The following is a 23,379-nucleotide window of genomic DNA, read 5'->3' on the forward strand; positions in this document are numbered from 1 at the left end:
GTCCACGCTCAGGTGCAAACCACTCTCTGAATGACTTTTCAAACCTATTTCCATGGCGAGGCTGGAGGTCTTACAGAATACCTGCTGCAATACATCAAACAAGAGGCATCCTAAGTACTGTATTTTCCAAAAACAAGGAGGGCTCATGGACAGTATTAACGCATATTCGTGCTTTTTATCTGGAATAAGAAATTATGACAACCAAACTAAGCTTAAACACTTTAATCAACTATAATAAACCAATAATCATATATCATATAAAAATTCCGATTCATGCATCAGATTACATAAATTATACAACTGTCACATCATGTAATGCTTACATACTTTTGAATTCGTACCTGCAAAAACGTATACAAGTTACTGGAGCATTTTACTTAACAAGTGTAATACTCTTCAGTTATAAATAATGCTTGTGTCTTTCAAATACCTGCTACATATATACAGTTCTAGATCTGCAGCATTTTTTCTGTACCTCAAAATACAAACCACCTGGAAGATTGAAGATTGATAGGCCCAACATATCATTTGTTACAGATTTCGACTCCACTGTAAGAATGGATTTTTTTGACAAAGAAAATAAATGAAATAAAATGTCAACTCTAGTTTAATGCTTGAAGAGCTTCCACACGTCTTACTAAATACATCAGAAAACCCTTCCTATGCAGATTAATTAGTTAAGGTGCTACCTATTGCATATTAAATACTTGCAATGATCGCATCTGGATTATTAAAGTTATAAATCTGTGAAAATGGGGGCTTTCCGTGTGTGCTGACAGACCCTTCCATCTACAATCACGAGCCAGCCGCACTGCGATCCTTTCCCTTTTACTTCAAAGAGAGCGAGGGAATGAGCATGCTTCATATTTCACTTACACACACAAGGGACACCAGCCATATCTATAAGACATATGAGCACACAGACATCAGAAAGTTGCAGCTTGTTTTACAAATCCAAGGTAGGCTGTTTTTTTCCTAAAAAGCTACAGAGGAAAATAAAAGCTCTACTTAGTGTAACAATTACGAGATATATTAAAGACAGCAATTCTTTTTTTTTTTTTTTCCTTTTTGAGATTCTCTTCGCTAAAGAACAAGCACCCGTATGGGGGTGGTAGGCAGTGGGGTGTGAGGGCGGAGGAGTTGGTGAAGGATGTGAGCAAAGCAAGTCTGTCACTAACGAACTGAGTTTTGCTGAGGTTTCCATTCATGAAACCCTTTTAAACACAAGGCAACTTTTTCACAGCTGGAAAATTACAACTAAATCTTCACTTATGCTGAAAGCAATAGACATAGTCATGTATAATCATGGGGGGATGGCAAAACCAGGCTCGATGCAGAATACAGCAGCAAAAAAGCAATACTTAAATATTTTTCCTGAATGGGTAATATGTCATTTTATATACAATTCTAAGATCTAGCCTCTATTCTTCAACAAACAAACTTGAAGCATAAGTGATGGGAAGTGTGTTCAATACTTTCAAGCGGAATTTTAGAACTGGAAGGGGAACTGGCTGTAAAACTATACTGTTTTAGAAATATTAGCAGAAATATTTTTAGTGATATAACAGAAGTATGCTAGCTTTAAGACAGGTTTGAGACTACTATAAATTCTGCAATTTAAAAAAATCCTCTTATTGGTGGAAATATCTTTGAGCATGTCTTTTTAAAGTATAAACACAAAAGTAAAATCTGTCTATAAGTCTACTGTGCTGTGCTTTATTTAATGAGTATATGTTTTATTTCCATTTCTAAGCTACTAACAAAATATATCATTAGAATACTTAAAAGCTATACTTTGTAAAAAATAAACTAATGTGATCTTTTTGGCCTTTTTTCCTACAAAGCGAGAAATGAAAACTATTTGCACTTCTGCCCACAAACACAGGAAACACTGGTATGTTTACTTAGGAACCCATTTTTACTTTTTGTTTTTAGTTCATTACATTGACCGACTGATTATGAAAATATATAGGAAGTTTCACTCTAGGTCATGACTGAAAGAAAGTTCCTAAGCTTCAGAACAAAGTATTTCAGGCAGTGGTAAATGCAGATTCAGCTTTCAATCCAATTCTTGTCTCAGAATTAAAGATAAAAATATTGATGCAGTTCTCCCTAGAGTCCACACAGGGATAGGTCTAATCCTTAAGAGTTTTTATACAAGCAAAGAATCTCTCCTTAAAGACGAATTTCCTTACAAAAAGAAGAGTAGTACTTGAACCATACTTTTTCATGAGCTCTATTTACATAAAACATATACCCCCAATATGACACTGACATCTTGGTTCATTCTATAAAGAGTAAATTTGGCCAAAGCATACTAAAATATCTGCAGATAACCTGTCATAATACTGAAAACACATGGATTTTAGTATTTTGAAAAGTGCAAGAACTTCAATTACACTAAAAGAAAAAACAAATGCTCAGACTTCTGTAACATTTGATAAACGATAACTAGAAATGGCACCAGGTTAAAAAAGTAATAATTACCAAGACTTCAAATGGGAAAATAAAATTCTACATCAGATTGTGAGGTTTATTACAGAAATTTGTAAGTGGAAGAAAAAGTTGATAAAAGCTATTTTTTCCTTCTCTGTTCCCTCATTTTAAGAATTATCTAATTTTCTGCATTTGGGAAAATTTGTCAGAATTTCAAAATGTATGCTCTTATAGGAAAAGTAAAGAAACCCAGAAAATACACATAATAATAATTTTAGCTTACAAATATAAGCTCGGCCAAATATTATCTGATTTAAAACATTAAACTGAACAAAACTATTTCATGTCCTTCGTATTTAACTTTCAATGAAGTCTTGGTAGAGATAAATGCTAGACAAAAAATACAGTTTGGTAAAAGACTGGGGAATGTATGTCTCCATATACTGCTGAATTTTTCATTTTCAATTCTGAAGACACAGATTCAGTATATTACAGTACCACAGACTTTCTGGGTAAAAAATAAGCAGTGGAGGATTAGTGATATTTTTACTCATTATCTCTCACTCTAAAGACTAATTTTGTTCAAATACATAAAGATAATTTATGAAAGCAGTCAACATTTCAGGAGAGCGGACTTTAAAGAAAAGCCGCTCAGAATCTTGTGATAAAGCAATTCCTAAAGGGTGGATGTAAAAAGCTGTACTAGTAAAGATGTGTTCCAAACACTCACCTCTCCTTTAGCAACTCTTATTTTGGTTCAGAACCCAAATGCAACCATCTGTTCCATTATTTAGATAACTTGCAACCAAGCCTAATTCTTCATTCCTATAATTTGCTCACTGCTTTGGGTTATCAGGCATCAGATGATCACCTATTTTTTTCCCCCAAATTATCTTCAGCTATAACTTCCTAATCTTTTCTTTGCTAGTATTTTAAAGACATTCAGAATCTGAACAAATCATATTTGCTTATCTTCTGCTTAGAGCTCAAACGAAACTCAAATGTTAAGGCAAAAAATTCAAGAAATTCATGCTGTTGAAGTTTCCTAAAATATGTCATTCTTTTAAATAGGACTCTGGATCATTACTTTTGGAAAAAGAGAAAAAAACTGATGCTGGAGAAATAGTAGCAGCTCATCTTGAAACTGAGGTTCACGTAGTCAAGAGTAATTTCAAGAAGCTAATAGACCATTATCGGAGCAATGATGATTTGTTTTGCATCGACAGAGCAGCACACATACCTTTTCACATTAAGAAATCCTAATTGGTATCCTAATTTTAGAGGCAACCAGTTGTTTTAAAATGTTCTAAAAACACACATATATAAGAGGTATTGCATATATTTTATATACAAAGATACATGAACAGATATTCATGTACATCTATATGTATATAAAATAGGAACTTTTTTAAAGTAGTGTTTATAATGAGCAGTATTCTTGCAGCGAAATGTCTGCAAATTGACTTCTGAGAAACCAACCACAGTATCAATTCTGCTTTATGGGAAATCTATTCCTGAGGAATAAGTCATGTACTTCTCAAGAAAATCTAGGCCTACGGGAGGTTAGTGGGCCGGCACCAGCACCTAAGGAACTGCTTATTCATCGAGCATCTGGCCCATTTTCACGCTAAAGGTTGAAATTATTTAGCTCACTTCAAAGGTCACTCTTGATAGTCTCTGCTAATATTTACAAGTAAAACAATTTTTTCACAATGAAGGAGAGTACGTAATGAAACCTGATAGTGTGGTCTCTCTCAGCAACAAGCTTTTCTTCTGTTTTTCTTTCTCATTCTTCCTTTCTTTTTCCCCCCAGTTACAAATGCAGTCCCATTAGCTTATCAACTATTGGCGAATTTGCCAGCCTTCCTGGACGGCTCGTATGGCACTCTGAGAATGCTGGGCGTTTCTTCCATGACCCTTACGAGGAGGTTGTCGATGTAGTCCTCCAGCTCCCGGATGTGGGTGTCCTTCCTCCTGAGGAGCTCTTTGTGTTTCACCAGCTCCTGCAGCACCTCCTCGTAGGTCAGACTACGATAGCCCGCCGTGGCATCAAAAGGGTTGCTGTCCTAGAACAGGAAAAAGATGGTCACCTTAAGAGAGACAATATCAGGGACAAATTATGAATGGCTTTGTGCTCCAACTTCTTCAAACCCTCGTCAAATTTCTCTCTATCCTTGGCTAGAACCAATGTGACCGGTCACAGAATGGCTGGCCCCTGTTCTGAGGAAACGACCAGGGCAGATGCACCAAAGCCTTGATCACAACCCTAAATTCTTCTAAAACTATTTTTACCATGTGGACAAGGTCCCAATATAAGAAAATGACCGTATAATTTAAGATTAAATCAAGAGATAAAATGTTCTGTAATAAACATAATTCGAAGAGACAAAACCAAAAGATCTGCAAGAATTAACTATAAGAAATTTAAGAAGCTACTGAAACTATGCCTTTGGACACTGGTTTAGTCCTCATGGGATTTCTTCCACTGAACTGTAGTTTAATGTCATCATGCCTTTACCGTTTTATTGAAGATGGCTACCAGGAAAAAGCAATATCGGATCTGCTTCTGCAATGTTACGAAATGTCGAAGGCATTAAGAATTAAATCCTTATGGGCATCCTTTATAAGAACCCCACGGGAGGAACTACCGTTTTAACTTATAGGCAAACAGACCTTCTTCTCCCCTGAGTAACCAGTCTATTTCCTCCTTTTAGTACTAATACCTATACAATTTGTTTTATTTCCCTTTTTGCCTTGGTTGTCAGGACACTCACAGTTCAACTACAGTCATGTTAACACTTAAGATGAGTATATCTGCACTCTTGCAATTCACGTAATTTACTGTTTAGCCTTAACCTGTTAGTGAAAATTCTTCTTACACAAAAGTATGAACATAAACCAAAAAAGGGCATTGATTTAATTCGTTTTTATTACAAAGCATTCTAATATTAAAAGAAAAATATTTCGCAGGAATTTAATTTAAAAGGCACTATTACTTCATTTATTTAAAGTGTATAACATTTAGATTTTTCATTACCTAAGATACAATGCCGAAGTATAAAGTAGCAATCTATGCCTTTTCCTACACAGTTCTATGACTAAATTCAACGACTTAAAATGGTTCATCACTTTTTTCCAAAACATTTCCATTTGGCTTTAAGGAAAATAAACTTAGGTACTGAGGAAATTGCTCTTGCTCTTAAGGACTAATAGTATCTAACACATTCAGTCGAGGATGGAGAACGGGGATGGGGTGCAGGTAGGAAGGTCTTTTTTCCTTTTTTGTCTCAGAAATTAAATTCGTCCTTACTCATTTTTAGGATCTATTTTAATTTAATATATGTCTAGGAGTTTTCATCAGTAAAGCCAAAGTGTAACTTTTTATCCCCTCCTCCTCTGGACACCTGATTTTGCTGTACCAGAGAAACAAGCCAGAGTACAGACAGCAATTTGCTACTGTGTTACCCAAGCACACTCCCTTTTCTAGGATAAAAAAAAAAAAAAAATTCAGGACTGAAAACTTCTCCAATCCATAGACCCTCTCAGGTGTGCACTAGGCCTTCAAAGATTTTGCCAGGCAGAAATATGTAATGGGCATCTCAAGCAGTGGGCTCTGCCTGTTCAAAGGGAGGAAGCAAAGGTCAATACAGGTGATCAGCGGTGTAAGGCTGGAAAAGAAGGTTCAGGACAAGGCACAGCGAGAGGCTGAAATGGTGAGTTCCACAGAGACCGTCCAGGATGTCGAATCCTATCAGACAGAGTGCTGCAGCAAATAGAGAGCCCGCCGAAAGTTTCTAAACAGGAAAGATGATTAGAGCTAAGTTCTAGGGAAATGGCAGCAGGGGGTAAGACCATTTGGAGGAACTTCCTTTGGTTACAAAGCTATTTAAATAGTAAAGATAAGAGTTAATAAAAGCCTCTATAGGGAGAGGATTAACACAAGAGAGGACGCTAGAAAGAAGTAAGTTCAAGTTCTGTAAGACATGTTAAAAAATAACTTCTTTTAACCTTAGAAACTGGGATCGGGCAGGACCTCATGAACGGCATTGCCTTCGTCTCTCTAAACATTTCAGAACACTGCCCTATAACAACTAAAGGGCAATTCTGAAGATAGGTCTTGGTTTACTTTTTCTTCTCTTTTCTTTCAGATTAATCTTTTGTAAGACTACGTACACACACACATATTTACTAGTTTATTTAACTGGCCATGAGTAGTCTAGAGACATAAAACTTACAATTTCCTAAACACATTCTTATTAACATTTATTATACTAAGCAGGTTTCTATAGAAAACATAAGACATACCATAGAGGAATGTGTATCTTAAACCTTAATTTAAAAAAGCTAAAGTTTCTTACTTTAACCTAAGTAATTCTGCACAAATTTGAGACAGAAACCAACCTAGGTCTCATGTGCCTTCTCTGATAAATGAGATGTTCTCCAAGGTCCCTTTCCACTTTAACATTTCGTGGTCTACAAAGTGATTTTTTTCTGAACTGCATTTTTAACAAGGAATAATGTCCAACTAACATGATTTCATTTTTCTAATAAGACATTTACTGAAAAATAGGAGTTCTTGTTAGAACTGCAGAGATTAATGAAATTAAACTCTACGGTATTCATTACTGATGGTTTTACACTTTTCCTTAATTTAACATACTAACAGCATCAGACTAAGTCTCTCTTAATCAAATTATATATATAGGGACTGATTTCTCCAAACTAAGTGATAATATACAGTTAGAAAATTATTTGTATTGTTATTTTGAATACTATACCAATACCATTAGAGAATGTTGTTAAAACAATTTTTTTAACATTTTCTCTACAGACAATGAGGAGGAAAAACATGTCAAAAAAAAAAAAAAACCCCTCTTATTGTGACATAGTAGTTTGAGTTAATACTATGATACAAATCAACCTAAAATTTAATCTCTCAAAATAATTATCCCAGCATATTGTTCAACACTTTACAGTAATAATCTAGAATATACAGCTCCATTATTTAGCTTATTCCCCCCTCCCATACACACACATGCCCATCTAATACTATCGATAAACAGATTTCTTGGAAATACATTCCTGATCCTTTCAATAAATTTTTCATTTGCCCTTTTATGTGAAAATTTTACCCCAAATTTCTGCATCAGGTTTCTAAGCAAGAAAACATCTTAGAAACACATGTACCATAAACTATATTCTGAAAAAGAATATAAAATAATTAAAAACAGTTTTATGCTTAGTCGCAGATTTTATCCCATATTTGAAAATCATGTAAACCTTCCAATGTTAGTTCATAAGATTCTTAAACTGACTAATACACTCAATAAATATATCTATCCCTCTGTTTGCTGATGTAATTCCAAATAAAATAAAGGTTAATAATAACTAATGCATACAAAAGGAAAATAAAATATTTCTGGTTACAAAAATTATTTTGCTTAAAGGGCAAACTCTCAGGCAAATATAAAAATTACTTTTTCAAAAGATACTTTTAATATTAGTCTTGGAAAAACTAAAATTGAGAAATCTCTAAGCCAGTAAAGACTCAAATAACCTACCACGGGACTAACTACTCATTATTTTTTCCTCCAGCATCACATACAGATGGCTCATCATTTTTAAGATGCCTTCTTATAATGAAATTTAATGTAAATTTTCTTGTCTCTTCCCCTTTCATAATCAATCCTTATTCGTTCCTACCCAACCTCCTAAAAAAATTGCCATATGCAGATGTAAGAAAATTAAGGCGGAATGAGAGAAGAGAATTACTACATGAAGTTTTCTAATCACAATTTTAAACGATAGTTGTGCAAAAGACTTTAAAAATTACTTGTGATCTATTTTTACTTTACGCATAGTCTAGCCTAGCCTAAAATAGGAAATGTATTTTTTTCTACAATATTTAAATTTCAACAAAAGCAAATTATCAAGACTCAAAATAACTGAAGATTTAAAGAAAGGTTGTCCTGGTAACCAAATATTGGTGGGGTACTAACTGACATCCAAGGCAACTAGAGGAGAGAGAGAGAGATAAGATGAAGGCTTGGCATTCTCTGATCATCTCATTATTGTTCTAATGAGGAACTTTGCTCTGGGAATATCATCTCAGCTACTTTCACATCTTTTGTCCTACTCCCTTCATCTCCCTTTCAGTTCTTAATTAGGCCTTAAAGAGCTCACACTGCCCTTTCAACTGGCTACTGCTCCTGTTTAAACACTGTGCTTTCACAGACAGGTGTTGGCACTAGCATATAAGACATACAAACTTAATTACAAAATACTATGTCCAGAAGGGGAAAAAAATAACTTAGTGGATGGCTATTATTGGAGAACTTAATGTAAATTACTTCAAACATCTTATAATCTTCAACATAAAACTTGTTCAAATACTTTTCCTCAAAAACGATCAGTATGAGGATGAGCCTTCTCCTCTTAATTGTATTGCAGTAAATTAACAACACCTAGTAATCCTTTAACTGTCATTTAGAATAGTTAGTATTCCAGAGAAAAATAATCACACATCAAGGGTTCTTTTATCACCTTTAAATCCCTTAACTAAAACAATTTTCACATTTTATTCCTTTAAAGAATTCTAAGGATGCTTTTACAGCAATAAATTACAAGATTTGGAAAAGTACATTTACAAGCACATAGAAATTGTAATTAAGGTTATTTAATAAACAATAGCTACACATTAAATCGATTTTTTGATGTTGCATTTTGTTTGAGATTAAGTAACTGCCTGATAGAATTCATTTTACTATCTGATCAAAGGCTGACTTCATATATTCTGACATTTCTCGCCAGACTGCCATAATATAAAGACTTGGGTATTTATGAAACATCAAAACGTACAAATCATTTACATAAAACAGCAAAAACACAGTACAAAGTCCCCTGTCTCTATAATGTTTTCTACCATTTTAAAGACAAACAACTATGTCTCAGATGGTTTATACACCACCATGGTTTCTTCTAGGCATATCACATCTTAGAAAATTGTGATATGTTACTGCTTTGAAAAATTCTTATTATACATCTGGATCACACACATTAAGGACAGATGGTTCAAACAGCAACCACCAGCCTCTTGGAATAAAGGCTCTATTTCTGTTATTCAGTGAGAATTTAGTTTTCTACCAAGACATGTGCCCGTATTTTTGTCAAACCCCATTCTCTAGGTTTAATACAGTTTAGAACTGACTGTAGATGCACTGCAACTCTGAACAGAGATGATAACTGCAAAATATGTCAGTTAATTTAGCTGGCCACTACCACACCTGTTAATATATGTGGTTTTGTCCTGACTTGGAAGGTAAGTGTCCTAAATGTTCTTTCGCACACACTTTCCTGGTTAACTGGATCTCTCTCAACAGGATGCTTTTCCTGCTGTTAAATGCTGACAGCAGCTTTATTCTTCCTTCAGTCTTAGCCACAACAACAACAAAAGGTTAGTTTTCTCCACATGCTCTTATTTCACAACCATAATGCTGACCCTCACATAGAGCTTTCATATTCATTTTAAAACAGTCTGCAAATAAAATCGGTACCTTCTAAATAGGCTTCAGTTATAACCACGATTGCTTACATTTCCATTAAATCAAGTCACGCACACCCTATGGTATATAAAAATTTGAATTCTGCTTTTCTTCTTGCTCCCCAAATTACCACACTAAGCTATAACCCATAGGTAACTGAGCGATTCGAGGAGATGGAGGCCTTTTTAGAAATGTGTCCCAGACAGAAAGACAGCTTGCAGCTTGGTTTTCAATAAATTCACTAACCACCCCTGGCAACTTACCGGGATTTTCCTGAGGTCTTCACTGCTTGTTGGATTCAAATGAAAACTGAGTAATAAAAGACAAACATAAATGTTAAAAGTGTATCATAGTCCACGTGGGAGGAAATACAAAAGCAGAACATTTTAATCAACAGTGCAATAACAATTTCTAAATTCCTATATTACCTGAGTGAAATTTAAAGCAGGATATAAAAGAAAATCAATATTTACTCAACATTCGAAAGCATCTATAATTTTAAAAGTTGAAGGAAAACCCTCCAGTTATTATTAGAACTGAAGAACTGTACCTCTAAATAAGTAGTATTTAAACATCTTTAAATATAAGTCATTTTACCCAGTGAGATATTTTATAAAAGGAAATTCTGTGATGTTATGATTCATTTAACATACACTCACCTTAGGCTTTCGGATACAAAACTTTGGAGAATTAAATTTAGGTTGGAAAGACTGTCAACAAAAGAGTTGAAAGCAACTTTTAAAACAATTATTTCTATAGGTATAAGAAAAATTAACCTTTAAATATTATATCCTATCAAGGAGAATGAATTCTGAGTTGTGTGAATTCTGAGTTGTATTTCTATTATTAATGGATTTCTAAGTAGCTGGTCTTCGAAATTTAAATACCCAAATGGACCAAAACAAAATGGATTTCTTCCATGCAGAGAGTACAATAACACCACAGCTGAATGCTATAAGCATTTTCTTCTTTGAAACATGCCCATTAGGAAGGGGACTGCAACCAAAAAAAAAAAAAAGCTAAACTTCAAAGCCGTCTGATGAGTACATATTTCATCGTTGCTATTCAAGTTTAATTCTCACCCAGCACTTAGGAGTATTAGCTATCAGAACCTCTACAGAGCATTACTATCCTAGGAACATTTTTACCCCCCCCCCCAACAAAAACACTTAACTATAAAATATATTTTTTCATTACCTGTGCTTTATCAGCCAAATCACTGGAATCTTTTGAAGAAATCCACTTTAAAAACTTTTGTTTATAAGCACAAAATGTCTGGACACTGAAAAATAGCTATTATTACAAGTGCATATCCCAAACTATAAATCTGCAGGGCATACATGCATGTACAACCACATCAAGGGAATTTCTCACAGGAAACACAGGTTTCCTTTGTTTTGACTAGGATTTCCAGCACTGGTTGCTGACCTTTTCTATCTAGAACTCCTACCTACCACCTATAACTCCTTATATGTATTTTAATGTATGTGTTTTCTCATTCCCTTTGTCTCACCGTCTTTACAGGTTTCTCTATGGTCCCAGACTAGTTACTGTATCAGCAAAGCCTCAAAAGCCTGATAAAAGAGTGGCTGGAAAGAAAACAAAAATGAAATCCAAAAGACTTTACCGCATGGTACACCTCGGCTGAGAGTGCCGAGGAGCAGCTGATGACACGCGCGGTTCCCAGCCGCCTGGTGTTGAGTCCCCGGAGGTCAGCATGAGAGACCAGAGGGACTGAGCTCTCCTTGCCCTATTATCTCGCAGCACGTTGTTCTCTAATAGGTCAAGAAATGCATTCTGCTAAATCTTTCTCCATCCGACTGTGATACTCGCAAGGACACATGATTTCCATTCTGTTTGACAGCTCACCACAGTGCTGACGGGCAGAGAAGGGGTTGAAGGGCCTGGAACCAGGGAGTGTGAACTCAAATCCTGGTTCTGCCTGACACTTCCTAGGTGACCTTGAGCAAGCGTCTTGCCTTTGGGTGCATCCGGGTTCTCCGGTCTGTAAGGTGGGGATGGAAGCAGCCTCTATCATGTAAGACCAATGGGAAGGTGAAATGAGTGGACCGCATGTAAAACACTCAGCGGTGACTAGCAGGGGGAACAGGTTCGGTACATTATTCTCTTTAACAAACATCTGCATAGCACGCAGACTGTGCCAGATCCTGTGCTCAGCTCCTGACCAAAATTTACTCATTTAATCTTTATAACCCTTAAGGTAAGTATGATCTTCATTTTCAAAAGAAGGCACCAAGTCACAAGGACGTGAGGGATGTCGTGCGAGGTCGTCCGGAGAGGAAGAGGTGGTGGTGTCTGACTCTAGGCTCTGCCCTCCTGGGACACACAGTCCCAGCCCTGTTTTCTGCACATAGATCTACTCAGTGAGCACTGGCTGCACCGCTGAAGCCCAAGGATTAATCAGATGTTCAAGAACACACCCGGGAGAGTTGCCCTTGTTGGGGGGTGGGGAGGAGCCCTGAGAGTTAGATTCTTAGACCACCCAGAGGAGGGAACTGTTCTACCACAGAAACTAATCAAGGAAGCTCCACGTCAAGGAAAAAGCAGGACCTAGAGTCCCAGGAAGGCCAGGTCCGGCAGGCCACAGAAAGAGCACTCTGAAGTGACGTGCTGTCTGGGCTGCCGGACAGCTGCGCCACTGCAGGACACGGAAAAGACTGGAACACAGGCAGCGGCAAAGGAGCCCTTGAAGGGTTGTCAGGCAAAGCGGAGGCTCTTGGAGCTGATCCACAGAGCACCAGGCCATTTTTTGACATTTAGTCTTCTTTCATCAACGTGACTTCAATGTTTCTTATACCTATCCGGCCACATCTTTGAAGAGTAAACAACGTTATGATCTGTGTAAATTTCATTTTATGCCTCAGGAAGAAATTACTGAACTAAGAAATAGAAATGCTGGTATTACATTTACTGTAATAAGAGTTTTTAAGAAACAGACAGTTTGGACAATTATTTTACCAAAATACAAAACTAACAACATGTAGTATCAACAGCTTCAGCCCATGGAACTGAAGTGCAACTCAGTGGCCAGCGGAAAGGTCCGAGATTGCTCAAGAACGGCCACAGCTGTCAGGAAAAGGGGTGAGGAGCACGGCAAGGCCCTCTGTGCCCTGCACCTGAGTGCCATCTGAGGCCCCACCCCACCCCTCCCCCGGCTGCCGCTGGCCGTGGTGTGGATCTGAGGAGGGGGGCTCTTGTGTTGGGCACTGTCTGAAATCCAAAGGCAGGACCCTTCCCTTGCGGTCCGCTTTATACTCACAGACTGACGTGTCAAACACATGACCAACTCAGTCATTCACAGCTGCCTTCTCTGATCTGTCCTTAAGGGGGAAAAAAGAGTGAACTGAACTGGATTGAATTAGCTTGGGCAAAAATAAAATGTCTCTATTTAATGAAGTGTGGCACCAATTTGTGCTACCTTTCTCTTTGGACTGCCGTCCGCATGTCAGACAAGATAGTGAATAATACAGCCTGACTGCTCAACTGAGTTGTTGACAAGTTAAGGAAAATGGTGTTTTTAATCAGGTACGAAAACAAACTTAGACAGGCTCACACTGAAAAGGTCTGGGCAAATTTAAACTGCAGAATTACACAAAAATTAATTTTCAAAATCAGAACTGAAAGGGCAGCAGAGGATTTTAAAGAATGATAAGAATATTTTTAAATGCATATTTTTAAAATTATTTTACAGTAATAAAACACTTTCCCTTAACAATCTGAAGTTTTTAGGTTTTACAAAAGCTTTCTACCTTGTGATATTTACAAATTTTAAAGATTTTTTCCTACTAAACTCCAAATTTTAAAATTAACAGAACTAAAATATATTTCAAGGAATCACAGTATCTCTTCGATAACATCATTTATTAATTAATTTACTTTGAAGTTAGGATAGATACTGAGTAAAAGTAAACTGATGAAACTTGAAAGTGTTCTTCAGTTTTTGCTATGGACTAGTCCTTCACAGAAAAACACACCGATCTTTATAAAGTAGAGAAATCTAACCATTGCAGAAATCACCAAGGCATTTTGATAGTGAACTTTTTTTTTTTTTTTCCTTTGTCCTTCCTCTTCTCTTTTGAAAACTCTTTTTGCTCTCTTTTGGAGCAAGAATACCTAAGAAAGGGAAGAGACTACTAACGTGAAAAAGTTTGGTAAGGAAAAAAAAAAAGCCCAGAGAAAAACAAAGATCTACCAGAACTGATTAACTAGCTGCCTTGTCAGTATAAGACAATGCAAACTGTGTAAATTCCTGGCTCTGGGTTTTTAAATCTTTCAAGAAGCAGTCATGTAAAAACACTTAAAGCTCTTTCCAAGGCATTTAGAAACAAGTTGTTATTGTATCTTCCATGACACCCCTTTCCAAACCTTGTTACTACTGGAATTATAAAGCTAAGTCCATTCTGGCCTACAGTTTGACCCATTTTATATTTAATAAGTGAACTCAAGTTTTTTGCAAAATCCAGTTAAGTGTCCCATCTGTCTGGGGGGGGGGGGGAGGAGAGACAGGAAAGGGGGGGTAGAGGAGTAACTATCGCAAATATCATATTAAATTCCTTATTGTGTATGGAAATAAGTATAACTTTAAACCGTCACAGAAGAACTTCAGATATTCATTCTTTTTTTTTTTTTTGTCTTTTTAGGGCCGAACCCTCAGCATATGGAGGTTCCCAGGCTAGGGGTCCAACAGGCGCTGTAGCCGCCAGCCTACACCACAGCCACAGTAACATGGGATCCAAGCTGCGTCTGCAACCTACGTCACAGCTTACAGCAACACCGGATCCTTAACCCACTGAGTGAGGCCAGGGATTGAACCCTTGTCCTCACGGACGCTAGTCAGATTTGTTTCCGCTGAGCTATGGCGGGAACTGCTGACGTTCATTCTTTTTAAAGGAAAGTATCCCACTGATGTTGTGTAGCTGAGAGTGGGGTCTGTAGGTCTGGAGCTTTACTTTAGTGACAAATGCAGTTGGGGGAGGGTATAAACTGAGAACTGTAACATGACACAAAAACCTTTAATGGGTCTGAAAAGAGGAAAAGAAAAACACGCGGTGACGCAAGGGCACAGAGCACGGACAGCAGGCCTAACAACAACTGCTGTCACGGGACAGGAACTGCAGTTCCAGAGCCTGCGAGAGCACTCTACAGGTTTACTCAGTTAATCCCTGAACAATCCCACTATGTGAGTTACAGAGGAGGAAAAAGGCACAGAGGAGTTAAGAAGCTTGCTCAAGGTCACACAGTTACTAAGGGGCAGAGTCAGCCTTCAAAGAAAAGCAGCCAAACACCACCATGCCAGCTCTTCAGCCATAACGGGCACCTCTCCCACGCCAGTGTTCTAACTCGGCCACTGCGAGCCTGGAGATGGCTGGTTCAAGGAGGCCAGCACAGCTTCCTCAAGTGTCTTCCAAACAGCATGACTAAGAAAAGTGCAAGGCTGAGACAATCTTTTTTTTTTTTTTTTTTTTTTTTTTTGCTTTTTAGAGCTGCATCTGCAGCATGTGGAGGCTCTCAGGCTAGGGGTTGAATCAGAGCTGTAGCTGCCAGCCTACACCACAGCTCACGGCAACACTGGATCCAGGGTTCAAACCTGCATCCTCATGGATGTTAGTCAGATTTGTTGACTGATGAGCCACGATGGGAACTCCAAGGCTTAGACAATCTTAAAGAGAGAGAGCAAAGGCCGAAGAGCAACAGATTGTGACTTCTGTGTTCCTGCTTGGCCTCCTGCTCCATTCTGCCCCTCCTGCACCCTGACAGTGCAACCCTGCCCCCCCTCACCCACTGGCTTCCAGCTGTGCTGGGCCATTGGGAGGCAGCTGTAAGACAGAAGGGCAGGAAGAAGGGGAGACTGGGCATTTATTCTCCGCCCAGCCCCATCCTACCACCTCCTCAGACCCCTTGCTGCACTGCAGCTTCACCAGTAGCTTCTGTTCAACCAGCCACAGCTGCAGCGCCAGCTGCTCCGTCACACCTAAGCAGGCAGTCCCTTCCAGACACTGCGGTACCCTAGCGCTGTACTCTCCCTTCCTGGGTGTCCTAACCCTGGCCACCCCTCTATAAAGGACCTCTTCACTAAACTTTCTTCAACTGCTCATTTGGAGGGTGTCACTTGTTCCTGCTGGGACTTTAACTGATACAAGAAGTTTCAATGCCATAAACTTTTCACTTAACAATTAAAAATGGGAAAACAAGTAAGCAAGCAAGCAAGCCAAAGGAAAACTGCAGTTTTGAAAGGGGGCACAACTGAAGTGACCGACCAGGATGTGAACACCACCGCGTAGTCATATACTGCCTTACAATGCATAACACACTCACAAATGGAACTTCCCAAGACATGTTTCCAAAGGAACAGTAACCAAGAAGGTGGAACACGGCCACTCACAGGAAGATCTCCCAATCAAAAGCCCATGCGATTCATCTCACCTTTGGCTTCTCCCACTGCCTTGCTCCTATGGGACCTGCTTTTCGGACCCCGCCGCTATGATTCCGGTAGACTCCTCATCTATGGATATTTATCCCAAAGCGTACTTACAGCCCATGACCCCTCAGACGTGCCACCACTTTCATTCTGCCCATCTCTAATCCTCCCCAAATCCCTCCCAAGTAACTCCTGCTGCCTCTGTGACTTTACCGACTCACCTTTTCTAATCTGAAACACATCCCCCACACCGGTACTCGTTGCTGCTTCTATGAAGGTTACCCACAAACTGTTTTTACTTAAGGCAACAGCCTCAATTTCTTTAACTTCTCAGCTCCATTTGATACCAATGACTGTTCTCTCTTGGAAACTCCTCCCTCTGTGACAGGTGGTAGCCTAAGTTTTCTCCTAGGTTTCTGATTACTCTTGTTCCTTGTCATCTTCCTCGTTCACCCCAGATGGGAAAACTCTGGGTGTTTCGTAAGGTTCTGTTTTTCAAACTCTTTTCCTACTTCCTTGGTGACTTCATGTCCTGCCACTACTTCAACTACTCTGGACTGATGACTGCCAAAGCTTTTATCTCCAACCACAATCATTTTACCCTTTGTAATACCACCTTTACAAATGTCTGTTTAAGGTATCAGACCAGCTATCTCACCTGTACCTCAAAGTTCGCCCAAACCAATCATCATCTTGACTTTTCTATCAATTCTGTCTGATCATCCTCCTTCTGGCACAGCCATTCTCCTCATCGCCGCAGGTGAAGCCTCCGAGACACCCTTGACTCCAGCCTCCAGCTTGTGCACCTCATCAGTAAGCTGCCAATTCACCCCATTCGGCTTCTGGACACAGATCCCTCACTGGTTCCTAGCTGCTCACTTTCACTGCTTCCTCTCTGATCGCAAGATCACATGACCACCTAGGCTGCTATAACAGCCTGGACTCCTACAACAGCCTCCTCACAGTCTCTGCCACTCCTTCTCGATCCCATCCAGTCTGTGCAACAGCACGGCTGCGCAGGACATTCTAAAGCTTCAGTCTAACCTCATTATTCATCTGTCAAAAAACTTCTGGCCTCTAACTTCCTCCTGAACAATAACAAAATTTCTTAGCCTGGCTTTCAATGTCTATTGGAGTTGATCATATTTACTTTTCCAAATTTACTGCCCACCACCCAGTACCCAGGTACAACCTATTTAACTGCTCTAAATTTTATATTTTATTTTTAATTAAGGAACAGTACTTCCACTACCTATTTCAAAGACTGAGGACTAAAAGAGAGTTCAAGTGAGACGTTTTGTATGCCCAAGTGCTATTCCAATGTAAAGTATATGAACATAGATACAGATTTTACATTCTTTATGAACATCAACTCGAAATTGATCACAGACTCAAATGTAAAGTGCAAAATTATAGAACTCCTAGAAGATAACATAGGATAAAATCTGGATGGTCTTGGGTATGGTATTAACTTTTTAGATGCAACACCAACAGTATGCTCCATGAAAGAAAGGATGATAAGCTGGACTTCATTAAAATTAAAAATTTCTGCTGGGCGAAAAACACTGCTAATAGAATGAAAAGACAAGCCACAGACTGGGAGATGTATACAAAAGACTTACCTGATAAAGAACGGTTATCCAAAATATACGAGGAATTCTTAAAACTCAATAATAAGAAAACCAACAACCCAATTTAAAAATGGGCCAGAGATCCCAACAGATACTTCATCAAAGAAGTGGGAATACAGACGGCAATATGCATTAAGAGATGCTCCACATCATACAATCAGGGGAAAGCAAACTGAAACAATGCGATGCCACTACACACCTATCAGAACGGCCGAAACCAGTTAACACGGACAACGTCAAATGATGCTGAAGATGTGGAGGAACAGGAACTTTTACCATAGGATCCAGCGACCACAGAACTCACCCAAAGAAGGGGAAAATTACGTCCACACAAAAACCTGCACACAAGTATTTACAGAAGCTTTATTCTTACTGCCGAAATTTGGGAGCACCCAAGATGTTCCTCAGTAGGTCCATCTAGACGACGGAATATTACCCAGTGCTAAAAAGAGGAATGAACTATCGAGCCAGGGAAAGACATCGAGGAACCTTAAATACATATCACTAAGTGAAAGAAGCCAGTATGAAACAGTCATGATTCCAACTACATGACATTCTGGAAAAGACACAAATTATGGCGCCGTAAAAGATAAGTGGTTTCCAAGGGCTTGAGGAGGAGGATCAACAACTGGCAGACCAGGAAAGACTGTTTAGGGAAGTAAAAATACTCTGTATGATAAAAAATGACAAGGAGTTCCCATTGTGGCTCAGTGAAAATGAAATCTGACTAGCATCCAGGAGGACACAGGTTCAATCCCTCACCTTGCTCAGTGGGTTAAGGATCCAGTGTTGCCGTGAGCTGCCGTGCCAGCGGCTACAGCTCTTATTCAGCCCCTAGCCTGGAACCTCCATATGCTGCAGATACAGCACTAAAAAGACAAAAAAAAAGTGGATGTATATTATACATTTATCAAAACCCACAGTAATATATTACACCACAAATGACCCCTACTGTAAACTATGGACTGCGTATGATTATGATGTGTCAATGTAGGTCCATCACTTTTAACAAAGGCACCACTCTAGGGGGGGATGCTGATACTGGGAAAGGCTAAGAATGAGTTCTAGTTAAGCTGTATACAGGAAATCTCTGCACCTTCTGCTTAATCTTGCTGTGATCTCAAACTGTTCTAAAAATCGTTCTTTTTTAAAGTTTGCCTTTTGGCTATCTATCTTAATCCCTGGCCTCCCTACCCCTTTCTACTACAAACTGCTTGCAGAAAAGAATGAGATCTCAATCTTTTTAGTCTGAACATCTGACATAGAACCTAGTGTGGGGGAGATGCTTAACAAACGTATGTGGAATAAATTAATAGCCAGTGCTTACGAGAAATTTCTAAAAATTGGACTAATGGTTGACTGAGAAAAATCAATGGTAGATCAATACAGGTTCTGACAACAAGATACCAAGTCCCCTAAGAACAGAGGAAATCACCTTTCTGAATAACAAAGATTACCTCTATACAGACCTAACAGCATATCAATGGAATATTTTTCTATTCTTTTTAAGATCAAAGGAATTATGCTGATACCTAAAGCTGCCAATATGAACTGAAATAAGGTTCACATTGGTGACTTGCAATAAAATCAACTTAATTAGCCAGTTTATCCAATTTACCAACTGGGTCTACCCCTTAAGGCATTTGACCACAATACAGATTAATTTGAATTTTTTTCTGGTAAATCCTGAAAATATTTATTTTAGAGAGGTTCAATGTCAAAGTTTTTAAAAATGTTCTTTAATGATTCCTTTTATTAAAGCACTAAAAAAATGAAGTGTCCAAAGAGAGATTCCATTAGGAAACACAACCTTTTGCACATTTCAATATGTCTATTACACATGCCAGTAAAGCTTCAGAGCCAAGTGCAAGTCCATATTGCTTTTCTTTCTTTTTTTTTTTTTGTCTTTTTGTCTTTTCTAGAGCAGCTCCCTCGGCATATGGAGGTCCCCAGGCTAGGGGTCGAATTGGAGCTGTGGCTGTCGGCCTATGCCAGAGCCACAGCAGCTCAGGATCCGAGCTGCGTCTGTGACCTACACCACAGCTCACGGCAATGCCGGATCCTTAAGCCACTGAGCGAGGCCAGGGATCGAACCTGAAACTTCATGGTTCCTAGTCAGGTTCATTAACCAGTACGCCACGATGGGAATGCCATCGCTTTTTTTTTTGGTGTAGGGGGTAATGGACAGAAAAGCCTGTACCAAATCAAATTAATGATATTATAGATGAAAATACTCCATTCTCTCTCCTGGGACAGGGCATGTACACTAAATGCCTAGATGGCAAAACAGAACCTAATACATAAATGTCTATGGGGATTAACAGTAATTTACTTGTTATTATTCTCACAGGATATCTTTTATGAGATCTCATAGGCAAGACAATTAAGAAATTGTGGTCAGTGACACCTAAGATCATGGCCAACAAATCTAGACCTAGCTGCTTTCTGGTCACAAAATGGCAAGGAGTATCTTGGTGAATAAGTCCTAAAACTTGAAGATTGAAAGCTATTCATGAAATTAAGGCATATTTCCTCAAGAATATCATGTTCAATCAATTTACTTACTATTTTCTCCTGGCGAAGACAAGATATAATCATTTAAAATAGTCAATCAAATAATTCACAAACTTCCACATACATGAATTCTCAAAAGTTCTCCATTTTCTTTAAAACCAAGCTTCTCAAACTTTGTTTTCATTAGTACCCTGGATACATGACAATCTGGACAAGCATAAAATTTCCTTGACATCTTAAATTTAGCTTAAAAGTTCAGATTTTTACATTTTATTCCATTCCACCATCATGTTTCTCTTAATATAATAGACCCTCGCCCACTGTCTACACTGAAGCCTAAATGCAGGTGTGGGGGAGTGTGGATCAAGTTCTGTTTATTTTAGAAGCCAAACAGTGAAGCTGGACAGGAGTGATGAGAACAAGGTGCCGGGCCCCTCGACAGGGCCAGACCCCGCATGGGCTTTGTCTGTGATCGAGGCCAAGACGGCATCCTTGACCAGGTTTTTCTTGTGAGGAGAGGTCGAGGACAACCTGAGCACAGGCAACCCTTCCATGAAGATGGGGGCAAGGCAAGTTGGCCCTGGGGCCCCCTGGACTAGACAAAAAAGGCCAGAGGGCCCACAACACCTTTGGCCAAAAGGCCCCATATCTGAGACAAAGCCAAGTTCTGTAAAAGAAGCCTCGGTACCCTCTGGTCACCAGCAAGGCCTCCAAGGCTCAGGAACACCCCATAATGAGTCACCTGCTTCCTTAACACCAGTCATCTCTGCAGAGCCTTCGAGAAGAGGTGCCCAAGGCAAACAGGGCGCCTGGGGTCCCTCCACTGGGTGACATAAACCCAACCCCAAATGCCTGTGTATCCTCCTTGGAACCAGAGCTGCTGGGCTGAGTGGGGGAATTTCTGGTCACACTTCACCCTAGGCTGAAAGCTCCACTTTAAAATACTCTTCAGCTGGTTTCGTAGGGCTATGATAAGATTTTGCTAAAAAAGAATTATGTTTTGTATAAAAATACATTGTCTGGCACCCCCCTCAAACAGATAAATACAATGATTTTATTGGAAATTACACATTATACTATATCTCTCAGCCAGCTTTTCTGACTGGTTCTTCATTACAAATGAAGTGGGGGAAAAAAAAAAAACAAAAAAAAACTACTACTCAAGAACATTTAAAAGATAGGCACCTACTAATTTAAAGAGTGTAATACTTGCAAATTTCTGATGCCACAATAATTTCCCTATTGTCTTACTCCCCATAAGCTATATAATTACAATTGCTTTTCACTGCAGAAAGTTTCTGTTTTGAATCTAAAATCACACTTGCAAATGGAGTCTCACTGGCATCTTTCGGTGATTCCATGGGTGCCCCTTTCCATTCAGGTCCAGATCACAAGTGCACTAGCAACGGCACTGTTCTCTGGGTTTTCCTAAAACTACCCCCATCACGTGACTCACATGCTGAAAAATCTGTATCCTCACTACAGAGTTAGGGGCAAATCCTTCATTCCAGCACTTGGAGTTTCTAGTCATAAGGCCCCTATCCCCACTACTACCTCCAACCTTAAGAGCTGTAGGTAGGCTGGGTCCCTGAGGGCCATGACAACACTCATTTTTACCCCGTTGCCTTTTCTCACTTTAATCTCCATTCGTGAAAACCCTTTCCTCTCCCTTCTCATAGAGCCAGCCTTTGAGACTCTACCTTTTCCATGACACCAAAGCTGCCTGACCTTACCCATTTAATTTCTTCTCCATCACCATTTACTAACAGTACTGCTAATTAGGACAATTAATTACATATTTTCTATCTACCTGCCTATGATCTTAAAGCCAGAGACACTGCCTTATGAATCCATGTTTCATGATATTAATGGAATTCTTATATGGAAAGAAGAGCAATGTCTGTTCCCTGTTACCAAGTTCTCATACAAATTTGTTTTAGAATGTCACTCTAATACATACTGTCTAGAAATCTAAAGACACAAGGAAGCAATATGACCCTACCCTTCTCTAAATACAGGAGAATTCATAAAATAAACTGATGATAATCCAAAAAACACCTTACATTCAAATTTTGGTTACATGTGTTTTCCTAAGCGAGGAATATTATTTTAAAAAAACAGAATGACAACATTAAAAACACAATTATTTCAGGCATACTAAAGAACACCGAAGCAGAAATTGACACATTTGAATCACCTAGACTTCAGTTAAAAAAGAAAAAGAAAAAGAAGGTTGAGTTTGGAGACTACTCGAGTAGAATCTTATACTCTTGGTGAAAAACAAAGGCAAAAGAGGGTACTTTCACTGAATAAGAAATGAAAGAGGCAATTTCTACAGCTTGGTTAGAAGGAAACACTGCTACTCGTGTGAATTTCCCAAGGCAAGGACCCTTCTCCAACGGGGACTTTGAAATGTTCTGAGGAGTTTTCCATAAGCAGCTTCTGTCCTTCTTACTATGCTAGTTTTGAACGATTTAATCCAAACTCAATCATGTGAGTTGAGGAAAAACTCACCATGCTTTAAGGTAAAGCCAAAGCTTAGATGTTTACCCTGCACTGTCTTTATTAGTGCTATGGGACAATTTCTGAACACAGGATTTTACAGCAATACAATTACAACACCTTGCCTTGAAAGTAAGAAAATAAATTTTCTACTCAATACACAGAATACTTAATTTCAACGTGGTTTAGTTTATTCCATCAAAGATTATTACTGAAGATTATACATCCTGGAAAAAACTTTTATCGAGGTCATTGCGGTCTACTAAATGTATGACCTTCATCAGTCAGGGAAAAACATGAGCTCCTGAATTCTGCT

General features: G+C 38.7%; 1 protein-coding gene across 1 annotated transcript in view; it reads right to left on the bottom strand.

The window, feature by feature from the left end:
* Positions 1 to 207: 207 nt before the first annotated feature.
* The window catches only part of RAB11FIP2 (RAB11 family interacting protein 2), a 43,091-nt gene continuing 19,919 nt past the window's right edge, over positions 208 to 23,379 (bottom strand). The window contains exons 4-5 of the mRNA XM_047760076.1: positions 10,241 to 10,286; positions 208 to 4,502 (exon numbers count right to left, since the gene is read on the bottom strand). Coding sequence (XP_047616032.1) covers positions 4,275 to 4,502; positions 10,241 to 10,286 — 274 coding nt within the window. The 3' untranslated portion in view covers positions 208 to 4,274. The remainder of the gene's footprint in view (positions 4,503 to 10,240; positions 10,287 to 23,379) is intronic.

This window comes from Phacochoerus africanus, chromosome 15, assembly GCF_016906955.1.
Source record: "Phacochoerus africanus isolate WHEZ1 chromosome 15, ROS_Pafr_v1, whole genome shotgun sequence".
NCBI lineage: Eukaryota > Metazoa > Chordata > Mammalia > Artiodactyla > Suidae > Phacochoerus > Phacochoerus africanus.